Here is a 21419-nt window from a genome sequence, read left to right on the forward strand (position 1 = left end):
ATCTCCAATAAGAGAGAGTTTAACCATCTCCCCTTGACTTTCGACTGCATTATCATCGCTGAAACCCCAACGATCAACATCCTGGGGGTCACCATTGACCAGAAACTTAACTGTACCAGCCATACAAATACTGTGGCGACAAGAGCATGTCAGAAGCTGGAATTCTACAGTGAGTAATTCACTTCCTGATTTGCGTAAGCCTGTCCACCATCTACAAGGCACAAGTCAGGAATGTGACGGAATATTGTCCACTTGCCTGGATGAGCAGCTCCAACAACATTCAAAAAGCTCGACACCATCCGGGACAAAGCAGCCCACTTCATTGGCACCCCATCCACAACCTTAAACATTCACTCCCTCCATCACCGGTGCACAGTGGCAGCGGTGTGATCCATCTACAAGATGCACTGCTGCAACTCACCAAGGCTCCTTCGACACCATCTTCCAAACCCACGACCTCTACCACCTAGATGGACTAGAGCAGCAGGCACATGGGAACACCACCCCCTGCAAGTTTCCCTCCTAGCCAAACACCAACCTGAGTTGGAACTATATCGCTGTTCCTTCACTGTCGCTGGATCAAAAACCTGGAACTCCCTTCCAGACAGCACTGTGGTTGTACCTACACCACATGTACTGCAGCAGTTCAAGAAAGCAGCTCACTACCACCTTCTCAAGGGCAATTAGGAACGGGCAATAAATGCTGGTCTCACCAGTGATGCTCACATCCCATGAAAGAATAAAAACAAGAGGTGGCAGAAATGATAGAGGATGATCCATTGAATGTGGAGGCTGGTGGGTTGGAGGGTTGAAGGGAAACCAATTGTGGTTCTGAGAGTAAGGGGAGGGTTTCACAGCAGAAGCGTGAGAATTAGGATGGATACGGGTGAGGGCCCCATCAACCATGGTGAAGACAATCCTCAGTTGAGGGAAAGGAAAGACATATTGGAAGCATTGGCATGGAATGTGGCATCATCAGAACAGATTCAACGATAGAGAAGCTGGGAGAATGGAATAGACTGCTAACAGGAAGCAGAGTGGGAAGATGTTTAGTCAAGGTATCTGTGGGAGTCACTAGGGTTATACTGGATATTGGTCAATAGCCTATCCCCAGAAATGGAGACAGACAAGTCATGGAAGGGAAGTCAAGAGTTGGAGATGGGCCATGCAAAGGTGAAGGAATGGTCAAAGGTGGAAGCAAAGTTGATGAAATTTTCCAGCTCATCTTGAAAGCAGGAAACGGCACTGATACAATCATCAAAGTACCAGAAAAGGTGGTGAGGGAGGCAGCCTGAGTAGGGCTGCAACAAAGAATGTTCCACTTATCCCACAAAAAGGCAGGCATAGCTAGGATCCATATGGGTTCCCTTAGCAAGACCCTCTATTTGAAGGAAGTGAGTGGAGTTAAAGGAGAAGTTGGTCAATATGATAACAAGTTCAGCCAGATGGAAGAGGGTGGTGGTGAAAGGGAACTGGTTGTGCCTCCATTCAAGGAAGATGCAGAAAGCCCTTAGGCCATCCAGGTTGGGGATGGAAGTGTAGAGGGATTGGACACCCATGATGAAAAGGAAACCGTTATGGCCAGGAAAATAGAAACTGTACAAGTGGTGGAGGGATTCAGAAGAGTCACAGAGTTGAATGAGAAGAGACTGGACAAGGGGAGAAAAAATAGAGTCGATATAGGAAGAAATCAGTTCCACGGGGCAAGAACAGGCTGAAATGGATGTAGCAGAGGGCAGTCCTGTTTTTTTGCTATTGAAAAGGACGTAGAAGTGAGCTGGGGTTGGGATGCTATGAGGTTGGAAGCCATGGAGGGAAGATCTCTGTGGAGATGAGGTCAGTGTCTATTTGGAAAATGTTGGTTTGATGTTCAATAGCGGGGTCTTGGTCCAGTTGAAGGTAAAAGGAAGTGCTAAAGAGTTAGTATGAGCCTCTGCAAGGTAGAGGTCAGTTTGCCAAACAACAATAATGCCACCCACATTAGCAGGTTTAATGACAATGTTAGGAATGGTCCTGAGAGAGTGGAGTGCTGCAAATTTAGAGGGGGTAGGTTAGAGTGAGTGAGTGGAGGGGAAAAATTGTGTGGCTGATGTCACACAAGCAGTTCCAAATGAAAAAATCTAGAGAGGTGAAGAGTCCAGAGGGAATGGTCCTGGTGAAAGGAGAATTCTGAAGAATGGAGAAAGGATAAATTGACTGGACTGTATAGAAGGTAACATTCGCATACACTACTGTATACCTATGGTTTACTTAGTGAAATAATGATTGGAGATTGCCAAGTGCTTGTTTAATGGAATACAAAGACAGAAAATGAAATGCATACTAGAACAGATAGGAATTGCTGTTGTTGAATGGAAGGCTTGAAGTCTGAGAATGTGACTGAACAAATTAGAATGAAACAGAGAACTTAATGCCAAATAGAAGAATGAAAATTTGATAACAATGAGCCTACAAAGGGGGAAATAAAAAAAATACTGAGATTCAAGAAATTGTTTCGAAGAGGATGGTGCAATGGATTGGCACAGTATCATTTTACAGACCCACCAGAGGTGGCAGCACATTGGTATATAGTCAGTGGGGAGTGGCCCTGGGAGTCCTCAACATTGACTCCGGACCCCATGAAATCTCATGGCATCAGGTCAAACATGGACACGGAAACCTCCTGCTGATTACCACCTACCACCCCCTCTCAGCTGATGATTCAATACTCCTCCATGTTGAACACCAATTGGAAGAAGCACTGAGGGTAGCAAGGGCACAGAATGTACTATGGGTGGCATCTTCAATGTCCATCATCAAGAGTGGCTCGGTAGCACCACTACTGACCGAGCTGACGAAGTCCTGAAGAACAAAACTGCCAGTCTGAGCCTGCGGCAGGTAGTGAGGGAACCAACATGATCGACCTGTTGCAGATGCATCTGTTGTGAAGATATTGGTAGGAGTGACCACTGCACAGTCTTTGGGGAGAGGATGACCTGTCATAACACTGAGCACACCCTGAATTGTGTTGAACTGCAACTGTGTTAAATGGGATAGATTCAGAACAAATCCAGCAGCTCAAAACTGGGCATCCATGAGGTGCTGTAGGCCAATAGTAGCAGCAGAATTCTATTCCAACATGATCAGTAACCTTAGGCCTGCATATCCCTCACTCAACCATTACTATTAAGCCAGGGGATCAACTCTGTTTGACTGAGGAATATAGAAAAGCATGTTTAGAGCAGCACAAGATGTTCCTAAAAATAAGATGCCAACCTCGTGAATCTACAACACAGGACTACATGCTGCAACAAGAACAACAACAACTTGCATTTACATAGCACCTTTAACTAATAAAACATCCCAAGGCGCTTCACAGAGGCATTATTAAACAAAATATGACATTGGGCCAGCTAAGGAGATATTAGGGCAGATGACAACAACCTTGATCAAAGAGTTGGTTTTAAGGAGTTTAAAGGAGGAAAGAGAGGTAGAGAAGCAGTGAGGGAGGAAATCCAGAGATTAGGGCCTCGGCAGCTGAAGGTACAGCCATCACGATCAGAGTAATTAAAATCAGGGATGTTCAAGGGGCTGGAATTAGATAAGTGCAGTTATCTTGGAGGCTTGTAGGGCTGGAGGAGATTGCAGAGATAGAGAGGGGCCAGGTCATGAAGGATTGGAACATAAGTTGGAGAGTTTTTAAATCGTGGTGTTGATTAACCGGGAGCCAGTGTAAGTCAACGAGCACAGGGGTGATGGGTAAATGGGATTTGGTGCAACTTTGGAAATGGGCAGCAGAGCTTTGGATGACCTGAAGATTATGAAGGGTAGCATGCGGGAGGCAGCCAGAAATGCATTAGAATAGTGAAGTCTGAAGGTAAAAAATGCATGGATGAAAGTTACAGCAGAGGAAGAGCTGAGATAGCAGAAGAGTTGGGTGATGATACTGTGGTGGAAATAGGATGTCTTAGATATGGTGCAGATATATGGTTGAAAGCTCATCTTGGGGTCAGATATGACACTGAGGTGACGAACAGTCTGATTCTACCTGAGAACGATGGAGTCGGTATTGAGCGAACAGAGTTTGTGGTGGGTACTGAAGACGATGGCTTCAATCTTCCCAATATTTAATTGGAGGAAATTTCTGCTCGTCCAGTACTGGATGTAGGACAAGCAGCCCAACAATTTAGAAACAGTGGAGGAGTCAAAAGAGATGGTGATGAAGTAAAGCTGGGTGTCGTCAGTGTACAAATGGAAACTGAATTTGTGCTTTCGGATGATATTACTGAGGGGGAAGCATGTAGATGAGAAATAGGAGGGGGCCGAGGATAGATCCTTGCAGTTACCTGAGGTTAATGAAACCAGGCAAGTGCAGTCCCATCCAGCTGGACGACAGTAGAGCGGTGTTGGAGAAGGATGGTGTGATCAACTGTGTCAAAGCCTGAAGACACATCAAGAAGGATGAGGAGGGATAGTTTGTCACAGGCACAGTCATTTGTCACTTTGATAAGAGCCATTTCGGTATTATGGCAGCAGCGGAAAACCTGAATGGAGGGATTCACACGTGGACTTCGAGGAAAGACGGGCATGAGTTTTGGGGAGGGGGGTGGTGGAGGGGTGTGTGGTGCAGCAACAACACATTTGGAGAGGAAAGTGGGGGGATATGCATGCTAAACAGTGGAAGCAGCCAAGTGATCCCACAATCACCAGATCAGGTCAAAGCTCTGCAGTCCTGCTATCGGTGCCGTTACCTGCTCCCGCCCCGAACTGGAAAACTTGATCAACTTTGCTTCCAATTTCCACCCTTCTCTCACCTTTACATGATCCATCTCTGATACTTCCCTTCCCTTCCTCGACTTCTCTGTCTCCATCTTTGGGGATAGATTGTCTACGAATATCCATTATAAGCCCACTGACTCCCACAGCTACCTCGACTACATTTCTTCACACCCTGCCTCCTGTAAGGACTCCATTCCATTCTCCCAGTTTCTCTTTCTCCGACGCATCTGCTTTGATGATGCTACCTTCCATGACAGCGCTTCTGATATGTATTCCTTTTTCCTCAACCGAGGATTTCCCCCCACTATTGTTGACAGAGACCTCAACCGAGTCCGGCCCATTTCCCGCACCTCTACCCTCACCCCTTCCCCTCCTTCCCAGAACTGTGACAGGGTTCCCCTTGTCCTCATTTTCCATCCCATCAGCCTCCATATTCAAAGGGTCATCCTCCGTCATTTCCGCCACCTCCAGCATGATGCCACTACCAAACGCATCTTCACCTCCCTTCCCCTGTCAGCATTCCGAAGGTATCATTCCCTCCGTGACACCCTGCTCCACTCCTCCATTACCCCCACCACCTCGTCCCCTTCCCATGGCACCTTCCCCTGCAATCGCAAAAGGTGTAATACCTGCCTTTTTACCTCCTCTCTCCTCATTATCCAAGGCCCCAAACAATCCTTTCAGGTGAAGCAGCCATTTACATGTCCTTCTTTCAATGTAGTATACTGTATTCGCTGCTCACAATGTTGTCTCCTCTACATTGGGGAGACCAAACACAGACTGGGTGATCGCTTTGCGGAACACCTCCGCTCAGTCCGCAGGCAGGAACCTGAGCTTTCGGTTGCTTGCCATTTCAACACTACCCCCTGCTCTCATGCTCACATCTCTGTCCTGGGATTGCTGCAGTGTTCCAGTGAACATCAACGCAAGCTCGAGGAACAGCATCTCATTTACCGATTAGGCACACTACAGCCTGCCGGACTGAACATTGAGTTCAATAATTTCAGAGCATGACGGGCCCCCCATTTTACTTTCATTTTTAGTTATTTTTTCTTTTTTTTTACATTTTTTACATTTTTTTTGTATATTTATTTTATTTCATCTTAGTTTGTTCAGTTTGCTTACCCACTGTTTTTTTCATGTTTGTACTTGCTGCTGTTCAATTTTCAGTCCGTTAACACCCTCTCTGCGCTAATGCTTTGTCTTTCAACACACCATTAACATATTGAGTTCCGAAGAAGGGTCACTGACCCGAAACGTTAACTCTGCTTCTCTTTCCACAGATGCTGCCAGACCTGCTGAGTGAATCCAGCATTTCTTGTTTTTGTTCCATTAACATATTGTTTGCCTTTGCTCCATGACCCTCTGGTCAGCAATTCTGTGGCCTTGTCCAATCTACACCTTCTCCTTTGTTATCTCTTGCCCCACCCCCACTTTACTTGCTTATACCCTTTCACATTTCTAATATTTGCCAGTTCCGAAGAAGGGTCACTGACCCGAAACGTTAACTCTGCTTCTCTCTCTCCACAGATGCTGCCAGACCTGCTGAGTGTTTCCAGCATTTCTTGTTTTTATTATCTGCAGTCCTGCTACTGTGACTCCTGACCCACAACAATGTAGTTGACTCTTATATGCCCTCTGAAATGGCCTAGTAAGCCACTCAGTTGTATCTAACTGCTAAGAAGTCAATAAAAAAGAATGAACCCGGAAAGACCATCCGGCATCGACCTAGGCACCAGAAATGACAACGGCAAACCCAGCCCGTCGACTCTGCAAAGTCCTCCTTACTAACATCTGGGGGCTTGTGCCAAAGTTGGGAGAGCTGTCCCACAGCCTAGTGAAGCAGCAGCCTGACATAGTCATACTCACTGAATCATACCTGACAGACAATATCCCAGACACCACCATCACAATCCCCAGGTGTGTCCTGCCCCACCGGCAGGACAGATCCAGCAGAGGTGACGGCACGGTGGTGTACAGTCGGGAGGGAGTTGCCCTGGGGGTCCTCAACATCGACTCCGGACCCCATGATGTCTCATGGTATCAGGCCAAACATGGGCAAGGAAACCTCCTGCTGATTACCAGCTACCGCCCTCCCTCAGCTGATGAGTCAGTACTCCTCCATGTTGAACACCACTTGGAGGAAGCACTGAGGGTGGGAAGGGCGCAGAATGTACTCTGGGTGGGGGACTTCAATGTCCATCACCAAGAGTGGTTCGGTAGCACCACTACTGACCAAGCAGGCCGAGTCCTAAAAGACATAGCTGCTAGACTGGGTCTGCGGCAGGTGGTAAGGGAACCAACTAGAGGGAAAAACATACTTGACCTTGTCTTTACAAATCTGCCTGCCACAGATGCATCTGTCCATGACAATATTGGTAGGAGCGACCACCGCACAGTACTTGTGGAGATGAAGTCACGCCTTCACATTGTGTTGTGTGGCACTACCACCGTGCTAAATTGAATAGATTTCGAACAGATCTAGCAATGCAAAACTAGGCATCCATGAGGCGCTATGGGCCATCAACAGCAGCAGATTTGTACTCAACCACAATCTGTAACCTCATGACCCAGCATATTCCCAACTCTACCATTACCATCAAGCCAGGAGACCAACCCTGGTTCAATGAAGAGTGCAGGAGGGCATGCAGGAGCAGCACCAGGCAAACCTCAAAATGAGATGTCAACCTGGTGAAGCTACAACCCAGGACTACTTGCGTGACAAACTAAATAAGCAGCATGTGATAGACAGAGCTAAGCGATCCCATAACCACCAGATCAGATCTAAGCTCTGCAGTCCTGCCACATCCAGTCGTCAATGGTGGTAGACAATTAAAAAACCAACTGAGGAGGTGGCTCCACAAATATCCCCATCCTCAATGATGGGGGAGCCCAGCACATCAGTGCAAAAGATAAGGCTGAAGCATTTGCAACAATCTGCAGCCAGAGTTGATGATCCATCTCTGCCTCCTCCTGAAGTCCCCAGCATCACAGATGTCAGACTTCAGCCAATTCGATTCACTCCACGTAATATCAAGGAACAACTGAAGATACTGGATGCTGCAAAAGCTATAGGCCCTGACAACATTCTGGCAATAGTACTGAAGACCTGCGCTCCAGAGCTTGCTGCGCCCCTAGCAAAGCTGTTCCAGTACAGCTACAACACTGGCATCTACCCGGCAATGTGGAAAATTCCCCAGGTATGTCCTGTACAAGAAAAGCAGGACAAGTCCAACCCGGCCAATTACCACACCATCAGTCTACTCTTAATCATCAGTAAAGTGATGGAAGGTGTCAACAGTGCCGTCAAGCGACACTTGCTAAGCAATAACCAGCTCACTGACACTCAGTTTGGGTTCTGCCAGGGCCACTCAGCTCCTGACCTCATTACAACCTTGGTTCAAACATGGGCAGAAGAGCTGAACTCAAGAGGTGAGGTGAGAGTGACTGTCCTTGACATCAAGGCAGCATTTGACCAAGTATGGCATCAAGGAGCCCTAGCAAAACTGAAGTCAATGGGAATCAGGGGGAAAACTCTCCACTGATTGGAGTCATACCTAGCACAAAGGAAGATGGTTGTGGTTGTTGGAGGTCAATCATCTCAGCTCCAGGAGATCACTGCAGGAGCTCCTCAGGGTAGTGTCCTAGGCCCAAAAATCTTCAGCTGCTTCATCAAAGACTTTCCTTCAATCAAAAGGTCAGAAGTAGGGATGTTTGCTGATGATTGCACAATGCTCAGCACCATTCACGACTCCTCAGATACTGAAGCAGTCTGTGTAGAAATGCAGCAAGACCTGGACAATATCCAGGCTTGGCCTGATAAGTGGCAAGTAACATTCACGCTACACAAGTGCCAGGCAATGACCATCTCCAACAAGAGAGAATCTAACCTTCTCCCCTTGACAATCATTGGCATTACCATCGCTGAATCCCCCACTATCAACATCCAAGGGGTTACCATTGAGCAGAAACTGACCTGGAGTAGCCATATAAATACTGTGGCTACAAAAGCAGGTCAGAGGCTTGGAATCGTGCAGCGCGTAACTCACCTCCTGACTCCCCAAAGCTTGTCCATCATCTACAAGGCACAAGTCAGGAGTGTGATGGAATACTCTCCACTTGCTTGGATGGGTGCAGCTCCAACAACACTCAAGAAGCTTGACACCATCCAGGACAAAGCAGCCCGCTTGATTGGCACCCCATCCACATATATTCACTCCCTCCACCACCGACGCACAGTGGCAGCAGTGTGTTATATCTACAAGATGCACTGCAACAATGCACCAAGGCTCCTTAGACAGCACCTTTCAAACCCACAACCTCTACCAACTAGAAGGACAAGGGCAGCAAATGCATGGAAACATCTCCAATCTGAATGAAGACAGATCACAGCATGTAAATGCAAAACACAAGGCTGAATTGTTTACAACCTTCTTGACCCAGGAAGTGCCAAGTGAATGATCCATCTCCACCCCCTTCTGAGGTCTCCAGCGTCACAGATGCCAGTCTTCAGCCAATTTCATTCACTCCACGTGATATTGAGAAATGGTTCAGCACACTGGATAAAGCAAAGGCCTCGACAACATCCCATTGTAGTACTGAAGATATGTGCTCCAGAATCAGTTGCGCCTCTGGCCAAGCGGTTCCAATACAGCTACAACGCTGGCAACTACCTTACAATGTGGATAATAGCCCAGGCATGTCCTATTCACAAAAAGCAGGACAAATCCAATCTGGCCAATTACCACCTCATAATTTTACTCTCAATTTGTTGACAATAGTGCTATCAAGTGGCACTTTCCAACAACCTGCTCATCGATGCTCAGTTTGGGTTACACCATGATGACTTGGCACCAGAACACATTACAGCCTTGGTCCAGACATAGACAAAGGAAATGAGTTCCAAAGGTGAAGTGAGAGTGACTGCCCTTGACATTAGGGCAGCATTTGACAGAATGTGGCATCTAAGAGCCTTAGTAAAATTGAAGTCAATTGGAATCTGAATTCCTCTGGCTGGAATTATACCTAGCACAAAGGAAGATGGTTGTGGTTGTTGGAGGCCAATCATCTCAGCTCAAGGATATCATTGCAGGAGTTCGTCAGGTCAGTGCCCGAGGCCCAAACATCTTCAGCTGCTTGATTAATTTCCCAGATCAGATGATTACACAGTGTTCATTTTCACTCACAACTCTTTAGATAATGAAGCAGTCCTTGCCCACATGCAGCAAGACCGGGACAACATTTAGGCTTGGGCTGCTAAGTGGCAAATAATATTTGCACACAATAAATGGCAGGCAATGGCCATCTCCAACAAGAGTCTAACCACCTCCCCTTGACATTCAATGACACTACCATCGTTGAATTCCCTATCATCAATATCCTGGAACTCCCTGCCTAATAGCATTGTGGGTGTACCGACACTACAAGGACTGCAGCAGTTACAGAATTCAGTTCACCACCGCCTTCTCAAGGGCAATTACGTTGTGCAATAAAAGCTGGCCTAGCCAGCGAAGCCCACATCCCTGAATGCATAATAGAAAAAAAATGATGTGGAACCTGTGCTTGAATCCAAGCTATACTAATTGATGAAAGCATACTGGTTATTGGGGTGCTATATGAAGTGAGGTTATACTGTCTCTTATAAAGTTCCTATAGGGTATAAATCCATATACCAAAACTAACCAATATACATCAAAAAATGGCATTGGTTGAAACTCATTAATTCACAAATCATGTCACAAGGAACAAAGGTGACTGGTGCAGGAAAGAAGTAAATGTGCAGTGAGGATTATCTTTTCAACTTCAAGTTAAGAGAAGATGAATTTACATTTTTTTAGTAGCTATTAATAACGACCGGATTATTTTTGAAGTACAGTCACCATTGTTATGTCGGTAAACCTGACAGCCAATTTGTGCACAACAAGGTCCCACGATCAACAACAAATGAATGACCAAATAATGAAATCTTTATTCCTTTAACGGTGCAAATTGTTGTTATTGATTATAGTTTAAGAACTTTGAGATTGGATTGAAAGTCACTGTCAGAAAGATACTGGATTTGAAGGTTTGCAAGACATTATTTGGACGCAAAACTGCGGTGGATCCCATCAAACATATGTTTTCTGCAGGTCAAGAATATAATTTGTGACCTGGTTAACAGATCTCTTGTATTCAAACACTGTGGTGTTTGTCCCTTTGCCAGACATCACAACGTTGTTTTTGGTTTCTCTTTGTTTACCGCTTCTGAATCTTGGAATAATTCCAAGAATGTGCAAGCATCAACTGGGGAGATGAAAGGATATTTATATCAATTGATTTTTAATTATACATGAACTGCAAGTTTTTTTTTTACCATGAGGCTTGTCTGGATGACAGAGGGCTAATAATTAATCTGTCTGCTTCACTGACAGTGCACAATTAAGGACAAAGGGCATTACTCATGAGAATGGCACGATTTATTACATATCATTGACCAACATGCTATAAATCAAATGATAAAACAGCATTACCGCGATATTATTGCTTACTGATCAGTTTTGAAAACCTATATATCTCTTATCAAATCTGAAGTGTCAGAAGAGGTGGGAGGCTGATTTGGACTTTTGGGGGATTAACCAATGGACTGTGCTGGCTGTCTGCTCTGTGGCCACCATTTCAAAGCTTGGGCCCCATTTTAATCTGACTGGTGAGCTGCTGATGCCAGATGAACATCCCAAGGCATTTCACCAGTTATGAGCCACAAAAATGTTGGCAGGGTGGAATGACTGTGGCAGCTGCAGTTAGGTCATTGGGCAGGGGAGGGTAGGCGATATCAACAATATTCCTGGGACCGGGAGAGGACTCCAGCCATTCATAGTCTCACACAAATAAATGCAGACCTACCTGTAGGATCTTCTTTGGATGGGCCTCCAACTGATACTGGAGAAAGCAGTGCATGTTCTACCCACTGTTCTCCTAAAATGAGATTTCGAGTCCTATGTACGTCATAGCATCCAGTTTGCATTTCAACTGACCTACTGTCTGACTTGGGGATTGTTTCCACAGCAGACGTATGCTCGGGGAAAGGATTGCCAAGGCCGCAGTGATGGTGCAAATAGGCGTTAGGTCGTTACTCGTGATTTTTGGAGTGCTATTACTCCATTTCTGACCAGTTGCAGGCCTGACGATTCAGCATGTGATGTTGGCTGAATCACTCTTAATGTGGTGCACTTTGACAATTTTGATGTTTGCAATGTCAGTGATTTGTTTGGTAGCATTCTACCCTCTTTGCTCACCAATAATCTTTACTTTTATGTGCCACTTTAAAGCTAACAGTATACTTCAAATCATTGATTTACATTAAGCCATCTGCATCGAGTTGGCCTTCAGAAATTGTGTCTATTTCACAAACACAGGGCCTTTTCAATATACAAAAATTAATCATGAGCTTAAAATACTGCTGTTCTAATATGCACAGCCAATTGCTGTCATGACTTTCTTTGTGTTATCTTAAGCAACACAACGAGATATGTGAATTCCAGTTCCTTGAAGATCTCTAGAAGGTGTAATAACAGCAAAACTAGTACATACAATACAGAGCAAACTATATACAGAACCTTTGTCCAGGATTTTGCTGTGCAGAGTGACTATGGCTTGGTACATAGCTCATTAGCATATTGAGTTCTTAAAGGCACATCACTCTTAAAGTGATCATACAGTATCCTCTTTCTTTCCAAAGATGTCTCGTACGCTACAAGTAAAAACACATAAAATTGAATAATATCAAAATTAGCTATATGGGGATAGAGATTAAAAAATCTACAATTATAAAGATACGGATTTTGAATTTACGAGTGCAGAAGCTTAATAGTCATTTTGGTGGTTTAACAACTCTTCCAGACCTTGTTATGGTATAACCTTCTGGAGATGTGGATTTCACCCTTGGCTGTTCTTGGCTTGCAGACATGTTGTCAGTGTGTTGATTGTTGTTCTGTTGTTCCGTCGCATCCTCATCGTTGGAGTGTGTTCTTTTGAGTCTGCTGTGCGTAATTGGAGCATTGCACACTTCTCTTGGCTTCGGTTGCTCCTCAACGCTGCTCCGTTAGATGTTGTAACCTCGTAAGACCTAGGCTCACTGCATACTTTGCATACCTCTGCAGATAGCCATGTTCTCATTGTGGGGTGTATGACCATGACCTTTTGTCCTACGTGCAGTTGAGGTAGTTCTGCCGTTGCATGTCGGTCATGCACCATCTTCATTCTCCCTTGATTTTTGAGCAGTGTCTCCTGCATCTTGGAGAATTTGGTTAGATGATGTCTTGGCACTCGTTCTCACTTGTCTGCCAAACATGATCTGTGCTGGTGGTGGTAAGCCCATATCCATAGGTGTAGCTCTGCGGAGTAATATGGCAACAAGAAAATCTTGTTTTGTTGTCCTACACTTCAGGATCAGCGATTTAACTGTGCGAACCATTCGCTCGGCAAGAACATTGGATCTAGGGTCATGTGATGAGGATGTCACATAGTTTACGCCTCATTTGGCACACCTGAAAGATCTGCCCTTACACTGTGGCCCATTGTCAGAACTAATTTCTTCAAGTGCATCAAACAGACTGAATATGACACTCAATGTGTCTGCGACAACCGCACTTGAAATATCTTTGACCTGTCTGACAATTGAAAATTTGGACAAATAATCGGTGACTAAGATAAAGTTGCCTCCATTCACGGTAAATAGATCAGTGTCGATTTTGGACCAAGGGACTGACGGAATCTTGTGAGGGTGTAGAGGTTCTTTATGTTGTTGTGGCTAGTGGCTCTGGCATGCCTCGCACATCCTCACTAACTTTTCGATGTCACCATTGATCCCTGGCTAATAAACAGGGTCTCGTGCCAGTCATCTTGCTCGCTGTATACCCATATGGCCCTGGTGAAGTTGTGACAAGATGTCCTGTCGGAGAGCTTTGGATACAATTACTCATTTTTCCTTGAATGTGACGCCTCTCAAGATACCAAGTTCATCTCTATAAGGTCAAAAGCATCTGAGGGTTTCTAGCATTTCCTTTATCATATCAGGCCATCCTCTATGATGATTCTCCACAATGCCTGCAGTTATGAGTCATTGGCTGTTTCTGATTGCAGTTGGTCACATTTGTTCTGACCAAAATGCAACAAATTGACATCTTCCACCTTGATGTCCATATCGTCTACTTGTAGATCCAGTGGGACTTCTTCATTCTTGTTCGGATTTAACAATCTGCTCAATGTATCCAAGGTGATCATCTTGGTACCCAATTTGTAGCAGATTTTGAAGTCGTACCCCTGTATTTTCACTAAGAGCTACTATAGTCGAGGTGGTGCGCTTGTCAATGGTTTGCGCCAAATCATCTCCAATGGTTTGTGGTCAGTTTCCACAGTGAACTGCGTACCGAACAGGTAGATGTGGAACCTTGTGATCCCAAACACCAGAGCAAGTGTTTCATGCTCTATGTTTGAGTAATTGGATTGTGCTAAGGATAGACTTTTGGATCCAAATGCAATTGGTTTACCATCCTGCAGGATGCATGCTCATAGCCCTTCTGTGAGCCGTCAACTTCCAGGATTGTCCTCTTCCTCAGACTGTAGTAATGCAGGGTACAGGTTTCTGCTGACAATGCTTGTTTGACAATGCTAATGGTTCTCCTGCCATACAAATGGTATGTCTTTCTTTAAGAGCCCTCTTAGTGATGATCCTTTGTCAGAAAAATGTGGAATGTGTAGTGCCAAGTTGAAAAATCCAAGACATCTCTGTAGATCTTCCTTGTCTTGTAGAGTAGACATATGCCATACATCTTTGACTTTGCCTGGGTCAGGATGGATTCAGCAACCGGAATAAGCGGAGCCAAAGAAATTGATCTGACTTACATTTACCTGGCACTTGCTGTCAAAAATGGGCCCTTCGCGATGAGCTACTGCCATCAGTGAATGAAGATTTCGATCACGCTCTTCTTTGGTTTTGCCCATTACTGCAATATCATCGGCAATGCATATGCAGCCAGGCATGTTTTCTATAATTCTGTTCATATTCTGCTGAAACAGATCTTGACTAACAAATAAGGTAGTGTCTGGAAGCAATATTTTCCAAATGGTGTCCTGAAGGTGGTGAGTTCCTGAGATTCCTTAGCTAGGTGTACTGACCAATATGCATGCTTAGCATCCAACATGGAGAAGAATTTGGCTCCTGTGAACTTTGGATTCAATTCCTGTACTGTTGGAATCTTGTGGGGGCATCTCTTTAGGGCTAGGTTTAGATGCCTCAGATCTAGACATACCCTGATTGCTCCATCCTTCTTTAGCATGCACGCAATTGAGATGCACCAGCCTGTGTGATGACGCACACGACGGATGATGCCATTGTGTTCTATGTCATCCAACTCGCGCTTAAGCTTTTCTTGTATGTACACGCTGCACTTTCTGAGAGGGTCCGTTGATGGAATTGTATCCTCTCTGAGGTGCAGTACGGCATTGACTTTGAAATCTCCTATGATGTCAAACCTGTCCAGGTACATTTGTTGTAAGTCCTGGGCTTACTCAATGCAGGTACCCTTGGTCCCTTTTGGTGATTTCATGGATAGTCACGACGTTGACGTCCTTACATGCTGGTAATCCTGCCACTGCTGGTCTGCTTGTGTCTAGCAGGTAAAATATTTGTGGTTTCCATGCTGACTTGCCATAGCTGCATTGCATTGTTAGTGTGCCACTGCAATGGATATGTGATTCATTTTATGCAGTTAAGATTGCAGTTGTATCATTAGTTTCTAACAACCCCAGTACATATCCTTCAGGATTCAGACTGGTAGGATATTTGCACTAGCTCCCGTGTCAATCTTAGTCCTGAGTGTATGTTTGTCAACTTTCCTTGGGCACATGATATTAATAGTAGCAAAAGCGTCCAGTTGTTTGACTTCATCAATACAATGTGTCAGGTTCACAATGTGAAACACCTCCTCATCTTCTGGCTGAGAATCGCTCCACTCTGAGTCTTCTCTCAGGTCTATTTCGCTGTGGACTTCATGTATCAGCTTGCGTTTACACAGGTCTCTGGCACTCTCCTTGCTGCTGTTGCCATGTTGCTGCACCTGTCTTCTGTTTGTTTTTGTCCTATTGTGACTTCTGGCTGCATCTTTAGAGCCAGATTTCTTGCATAGGTGGGCCCAGTTTCCTTTTGTGCCACACGCCTTGCACAGATTTTGAAATGCAGGTCAACTTCGCAGTGAGTGGGACAAACCACACTTACCACACAGTTTGCTTGCTTTTTGTGACCTAGTTACCATGACGATACTGTTGGCTACACTAGTGCTTGCAGATGCTGTTGTGCAGCTACAATGGCTTCATATTTCCTGCCATCTTCTAGCAGCAAATCAATGCTGTTTTCCCCAAGAGGTCTTTTTGAAACTCTTCAATAGGTGTTGAGACAATCACCAGCTCTATTATTTGCTCCGACAGCTCAGTTTCTGAAAAATCACATTCGTTGCCCTTTCTACGTCATCTACTGATGAATTGATCTATTGATTCCTGTGGCTGATGCCTGTAGGACATCAATCCCAGGCAATGAATTCTAAAATTTACTCTTACTGAAGCTGATTTTCGAGGACCTTTCCATGTCTTTTTGGGATCTTTCTGGTCCTCTTCAGATAAGCCAGAGGTATTGATTCTGAATACCCTTCATTTCCAACTGCTATCAGTATTTTTACAGCCTGCTTCTCTGGTTCTGCAACTGCTTGGTCTAAGAAGCATAACTGCATTCTTTATTTAAAGAGTTTAAACTTGGGTAGGATATCAGTGGCCTTCCAGTTCATACTGAAAAAGTTGATATATATCCATCTGATGTTCTTTTGCTTTCTGCTCTATATTTAACTTTGTTCAGCTCTGTGTGTACCTTCAGCACTGTGCTTATTATGACTTTTCTATTTGTGGCTTAAAACTTGTTTTATTAATGCTGTGCTGTTCCCCCTGTAAGAATTATATTTTTCAGGCTAGCTGCTTTGAGTGTAACAGATGCTTGACATAGTTCTCTGTTTTTTTTCCTTTCAGCACTTCACTTGCATGTTTACACAGCCATTCGATCAGCAGTTCAAGGGTTTTCCCCTTTGCTGTTTTTACTAGAGTTTATTTATCTTCTTCACACTTGACTGGTTTAATGATTTTTTTCAGCTTGACTGCTTTAATGGAAACACTTCTTTTTCGGAGGGTTTCCATGCTTTTTTTTACTATTGGACTTTTTTTTTAGTTCATGCACTTTTCAGGCTTTTCCCCTTTTTTTCTCTCGCTCACACAGAGCCTTTAGAAAATGATTTTTTTTAACTCTTCAAAGACTTGCTATTTTTTAACCAGGATTTCTCAATCATCTGCACAATGACTCACCCAATCACTTGCTTTTCATCCATGCTTCCATTCTATGGAGATTTTTTCAGCCTTCCAAGGTACGTAGCTTTCTCTCACTCTTTTCAGGTACTTGTTTTTAAGTTCTTCACTTGTTTGCTGTTTTACCCATGGTCTTCAAGCTTATATCTTGTCTTTTCACCACCACTGCCACCATGTCATAAGGTTCTTTGTTTTATCTTAAGCAACACATTGAGGTATGTGGATTCCAGTTCCTTGAAGATCTCTAGAAGGTTTATTAACAGCTAAACTAGTACATACAATACAGAGCAAACTATGTACAGAACCTTTGTCCAGGCTGTTGCAGTATAGAGTGACAATGACTTCTAGTCACATGACTCATTCTGGCACTTTGCTCATTAGCATACTGCGTTCTTAAAGGGACATCACTCTTAAAGCAATCATGCAACAATTGCTATTAAAATGTCTCTACTATAAGATTTTATGATCTGCCTTAGATCATCCCTTATATACAGAGGTGCTGGTCAGTTCCATAAGCAGTCCAAGTGTGTTATGTTCTGAAGTGTGGCCATACTGCCTGATATCTGATTACACAATAGTCTAACTCAGTGTAACAATATAGCCTCCTTGTGACCTGAACTGGATATTGCAGCTTTTGTATGTGCCCTTTCTTACGATCAGGGTGAGAGGAGTGCACTGTCTTTTCTGGTTCCACATCTCCACAGGTCACAACATATATCTAAATGTTTACCCAGTTACAAATACAGTCACTCATAAACTCTACTCTTTATCCCAGAATAAAATACACCAACCAGGTTTCTTTCAGAAACAACAAAATTATCAGTTTATTATAAAACAAGACATAAGCAATAATGAAACAAAGCGTTAACACACAGAGTGAAATACCTTAGCCCCTCACATACACAGACATCCCCACCCACCGGTTAACCAAAAAAAAGAGATTTTCTCTTTCTGTTACCAAAAAAAACACTGAAAAGAATACTTTGGCCAAATACTTGCTAATTCTTGAAGAAAAAAAGAGAAGATATGGGAATATGTCTGTTGTCCCTTTTTTGGTTCGCCGTTCCAAATACGTGTAGACGGCTGTCACTGGAATCTTTCTATAACAGTTCTTTTAAGGTGACGTTGAAGATCAGTTTGGCAGGTTTTCCAGGAGAAATGCGGTAACAGGGGTTTCTTTCAGGAGGAATGCAGCATCAATTTCTCTATTTCTTACGCTCACTTCTCAGGAAGTTCTCAAAGAGATGGAAAAGCTAGCAGGCTTTTCAAAGAGATGTAAAAGTTTGAGTTGGGGTTTTGTCCTTGGCAGGTTGATTTAAAACTCCTTTCAGAACACTGTCCAAACCCCAAGTGACTGTCCAAAGTGAAACCGAAACAATATCTCAAGAGTTAAGCCTCCTGACCCTTATAAATCTTGACCTGTCACTTCTCTGTAAACCCCCAAGTCAAAAAGCCCCTGATGGGTATTTATCTAAAGACTGGGGACTTCCAGTATGGGTTGTTTACAAACCAAGTCCAAAAGACCTTTGCTGACCTCGGTGAAAAAAACATCCATGGGTGGCACAGTGGTGCAGTGGTTGGCACCACAGCTCCAGCGACCCGGGTTCGGTTCTGGGTACTGCCTGTGCGGAGTTTGCAAGTTCTCCCTGTGACTGCGTGGGTTTCTACCGGGTGCTCTGGTTTCCTCCCACAGCCAAAGACTTGCAGGTTGATAGATAAATTGGCCATTGTAAATTGCCCCTAGTGTATGTAATAGGAGAATTGAGGGAAGGTGGGGATGTGGTAGGGAATGTGGGATTAATGTAGGATTAGTATAAATGGGTGGTTGATGGTCAGCACAGACTCGGTGGGCCGAAGGGCCTGTTTCAGTGCTGTATCACTCTATGAATCCTTTTCAATTTTTCCAAATAAAGCAATGTCCATAATTCTAAAATACATGAGTACTTAACAAAAATATAGAAGCACCATCATAACACCTTGCACACTTGTCCAATATTTTTAAAGGCAGGCTTAATGAGACACTTGGTGAGATACAGCCAGGTATGAATCATTAAGCTGCTTAATTTAACAGATAGTATGTGAACACACAAAGTAATAGTCAAACCCCCACATTACACTGAGATAAAGGCCGTAATATTATGCCCCCCCGCAAAGAGTCGGTTGGTGGCAGGGAGGGGTGGGGGCATAAAATGGAGTCGGAGGTTCAGGCAGCCCTTCCTGACCGACTCCCACCTCCGCCGCCATTTTATGTGGGGCGGTGGTGGCGAAAGCCGGCCCACCTACTCCAGGCCAATCAAGCCCCTTAAGCGGCCAGTTAACGGCCACTTAAGGGCCTCTGCCTGCCGCCACTGGGATTTTATCATTGACCATTTGGACGGCCCAGGCTTTAGAAAAGCCATATGACAAAAGCAGGCGGCTTTCTGATGGCCTGGTTGGGGGGAGGGCACCTCATGATCAGACACCCTGTGCCCAATGGAGGGCCACCCCCAATGCCCCAACCACCCCCAGCATCCAACACGCCCCCTGTCCCCCCAAAGGACTCCTCCTTGCCTCGCTGGGGCCCAACCGATCATTGGTGGCGCTCCCGGTGGCGCTGCTGGGACTAAGAGCTGCCAGCCTACTGATTGGTTGGCAGTTCCATTAAGCAGGACTTCCTGCCTCAATGAAGTGGAAGTCCCACTTCAGACCTATCAAAGGTCTGGGGTCTGTAAAATGCGGTCCGGATCCCCAGGCCAGGCATAGGTGGGTTTGCCACCACCTTTTCAGTTGGCGGCGGCTCCCATCCGACGAGGGTAAAATTCAGTCCAAGATTATGAATTGCTTAGCATCCCACTGATCCTGGCCAATAGGCCTGGGTAGAGACTCATAAACCCTTATTTTAAATCAACTGTGAGCTGCAACAGTCTACAGGGAGATTGTGACGTAGTGGTAATGTAACTAGAGTAGTCGTGGAACTAGTAATCCAGAGGCCCATGCCAATTCCCTGGGGACATGGGTTCAAATCCCACCATGGCAGCTGGTGGAATTTAAATTCGACTAATTAATAAATTCAACTAATAAAAGTCTGAAATTGAAAGCTCGTCGCAGTAATGGTGCCATGAAACTATAATTATCATTACAAAAAAAAATTTGATTCACTAATGCCCTTTCGGTAAGGAAATCTGCCATCTTTACCCAGTCTGGTCTACCTGTGACTCCAGACCCACAGCAATGTGGTTGACTCTTAACTGCCCGCTGAAATGGCCTAGAAAGCCACTCTGTTGTCAATGGCAATTAGGGATCAGCAAGAAATGCTGTCCTTGCAAGTGATGCCCACATCTTGTGAAAGAATAAAAAATGTCCACAAACTGGCTTATTTAGCTTCAATACAATTCTTATAGTCTGAGATATTTTTGCCAAAAAAAAACTGCGAATTCACTCTGTTTTGTACCACAACATTTCAACATAGATAAATCTTAAAATCCTTTCAGTGGAGTAAAAAATGGTCAGAAGGGGCGGCACAGTGGCGCAGTGGTTAGCACCGCAGCCTCACAGCTCCAGCGACCCGGGTTCAATTCTGGGTACTGCCTGTGTGGAGTTTGCAAGTTCTCCCTGTGTCTGCATGGGTTTCCTCCGGGTGCTCCGGTTTCCTCCCATATGCCAAAGACTTGCAGGTTGATAGGTAAATTGGCCATTATAAATTACCCCTAGGATAGGTCGGTGGTAGGGAAATATAGGGACTGGTGGGGATGTGGTAGGAATATGGAATTAGTATAGGATTAGTATGAATGGGTGGTTGATGGTCGGCACAGACTCGGTGGGCCGAAGGGCCTGTTTCAGTGCTGTATCTCTAAAAAAAAAAGTCCCATTATGTGACAGGCCTCAAATGTCTCTAAAGAATCTCAGATACTGTCCTACTGACTTAATAATATTCTACTTTCCAGGTATTGTGACAGGAGTTCTGGTGCGTGAATTTGTCATTTTGTCAAACCTAGACAAATTCTACTTTGGTTTTCCTGGAGAGATCCTGATGAGAATGCTGAAGCTGATTATTTTACCTTTAATTGCCTCCAGTATGATTACAGGTAAATAATCTTGAGTTGAATTCCTGAAAGAGTATATTGAAATCAGGGAGAATAACTCCCTGAATCTTCGATTTTTATGTCAGTACGTGTTAATGGGAGTGAAATTGGCAATACTTGTAACGAATGCATTATTGATGTAAATTTTCAACTTGCCCCCCACCCACTTCCTGTGCTTAAAACTGGCGTTACAATCAGCTTTCCATTACAGAAACTGCC

General features: G+C 44.5%; 1 protein-coding gene across 1 annotated transcript in view; it reads left to right on the forward strand.

Annotated features, from left to right (window-relative positions):
* The window catches only part of slc1a1 (solute carrier family 1 member 1), an 84614-nt gene that overhangs the window by 26881 nt on the left and 36314 nt on the right, over positions 1–21419 (forward strand). Inside the window, exon 2 of the mRNA XM_068030234.1 lies at positions 21063–21203. Within this exon, the coding sequence (XP_067886335.1) occupies positions 21063–21203 (141 nt within the window). The remainder of the gene's footprint in view (positions 1–21062; positions 21204–21419) is intronic.

Source organism: Heterodontus francisci, chromosome 4 (assembly GCF_036365525.1).
Source record: "Heterodontus francisci isolate sHetFra1 chromosome 4, sHetFra1.hap1, whole genome shotgun sequence".
NCBI lineage: Eukaryota > Metazoa > Chordata > Chondrichthyes > Heterodontiformes > Heterodontidae > Heterodontus > Heterodontus francisci.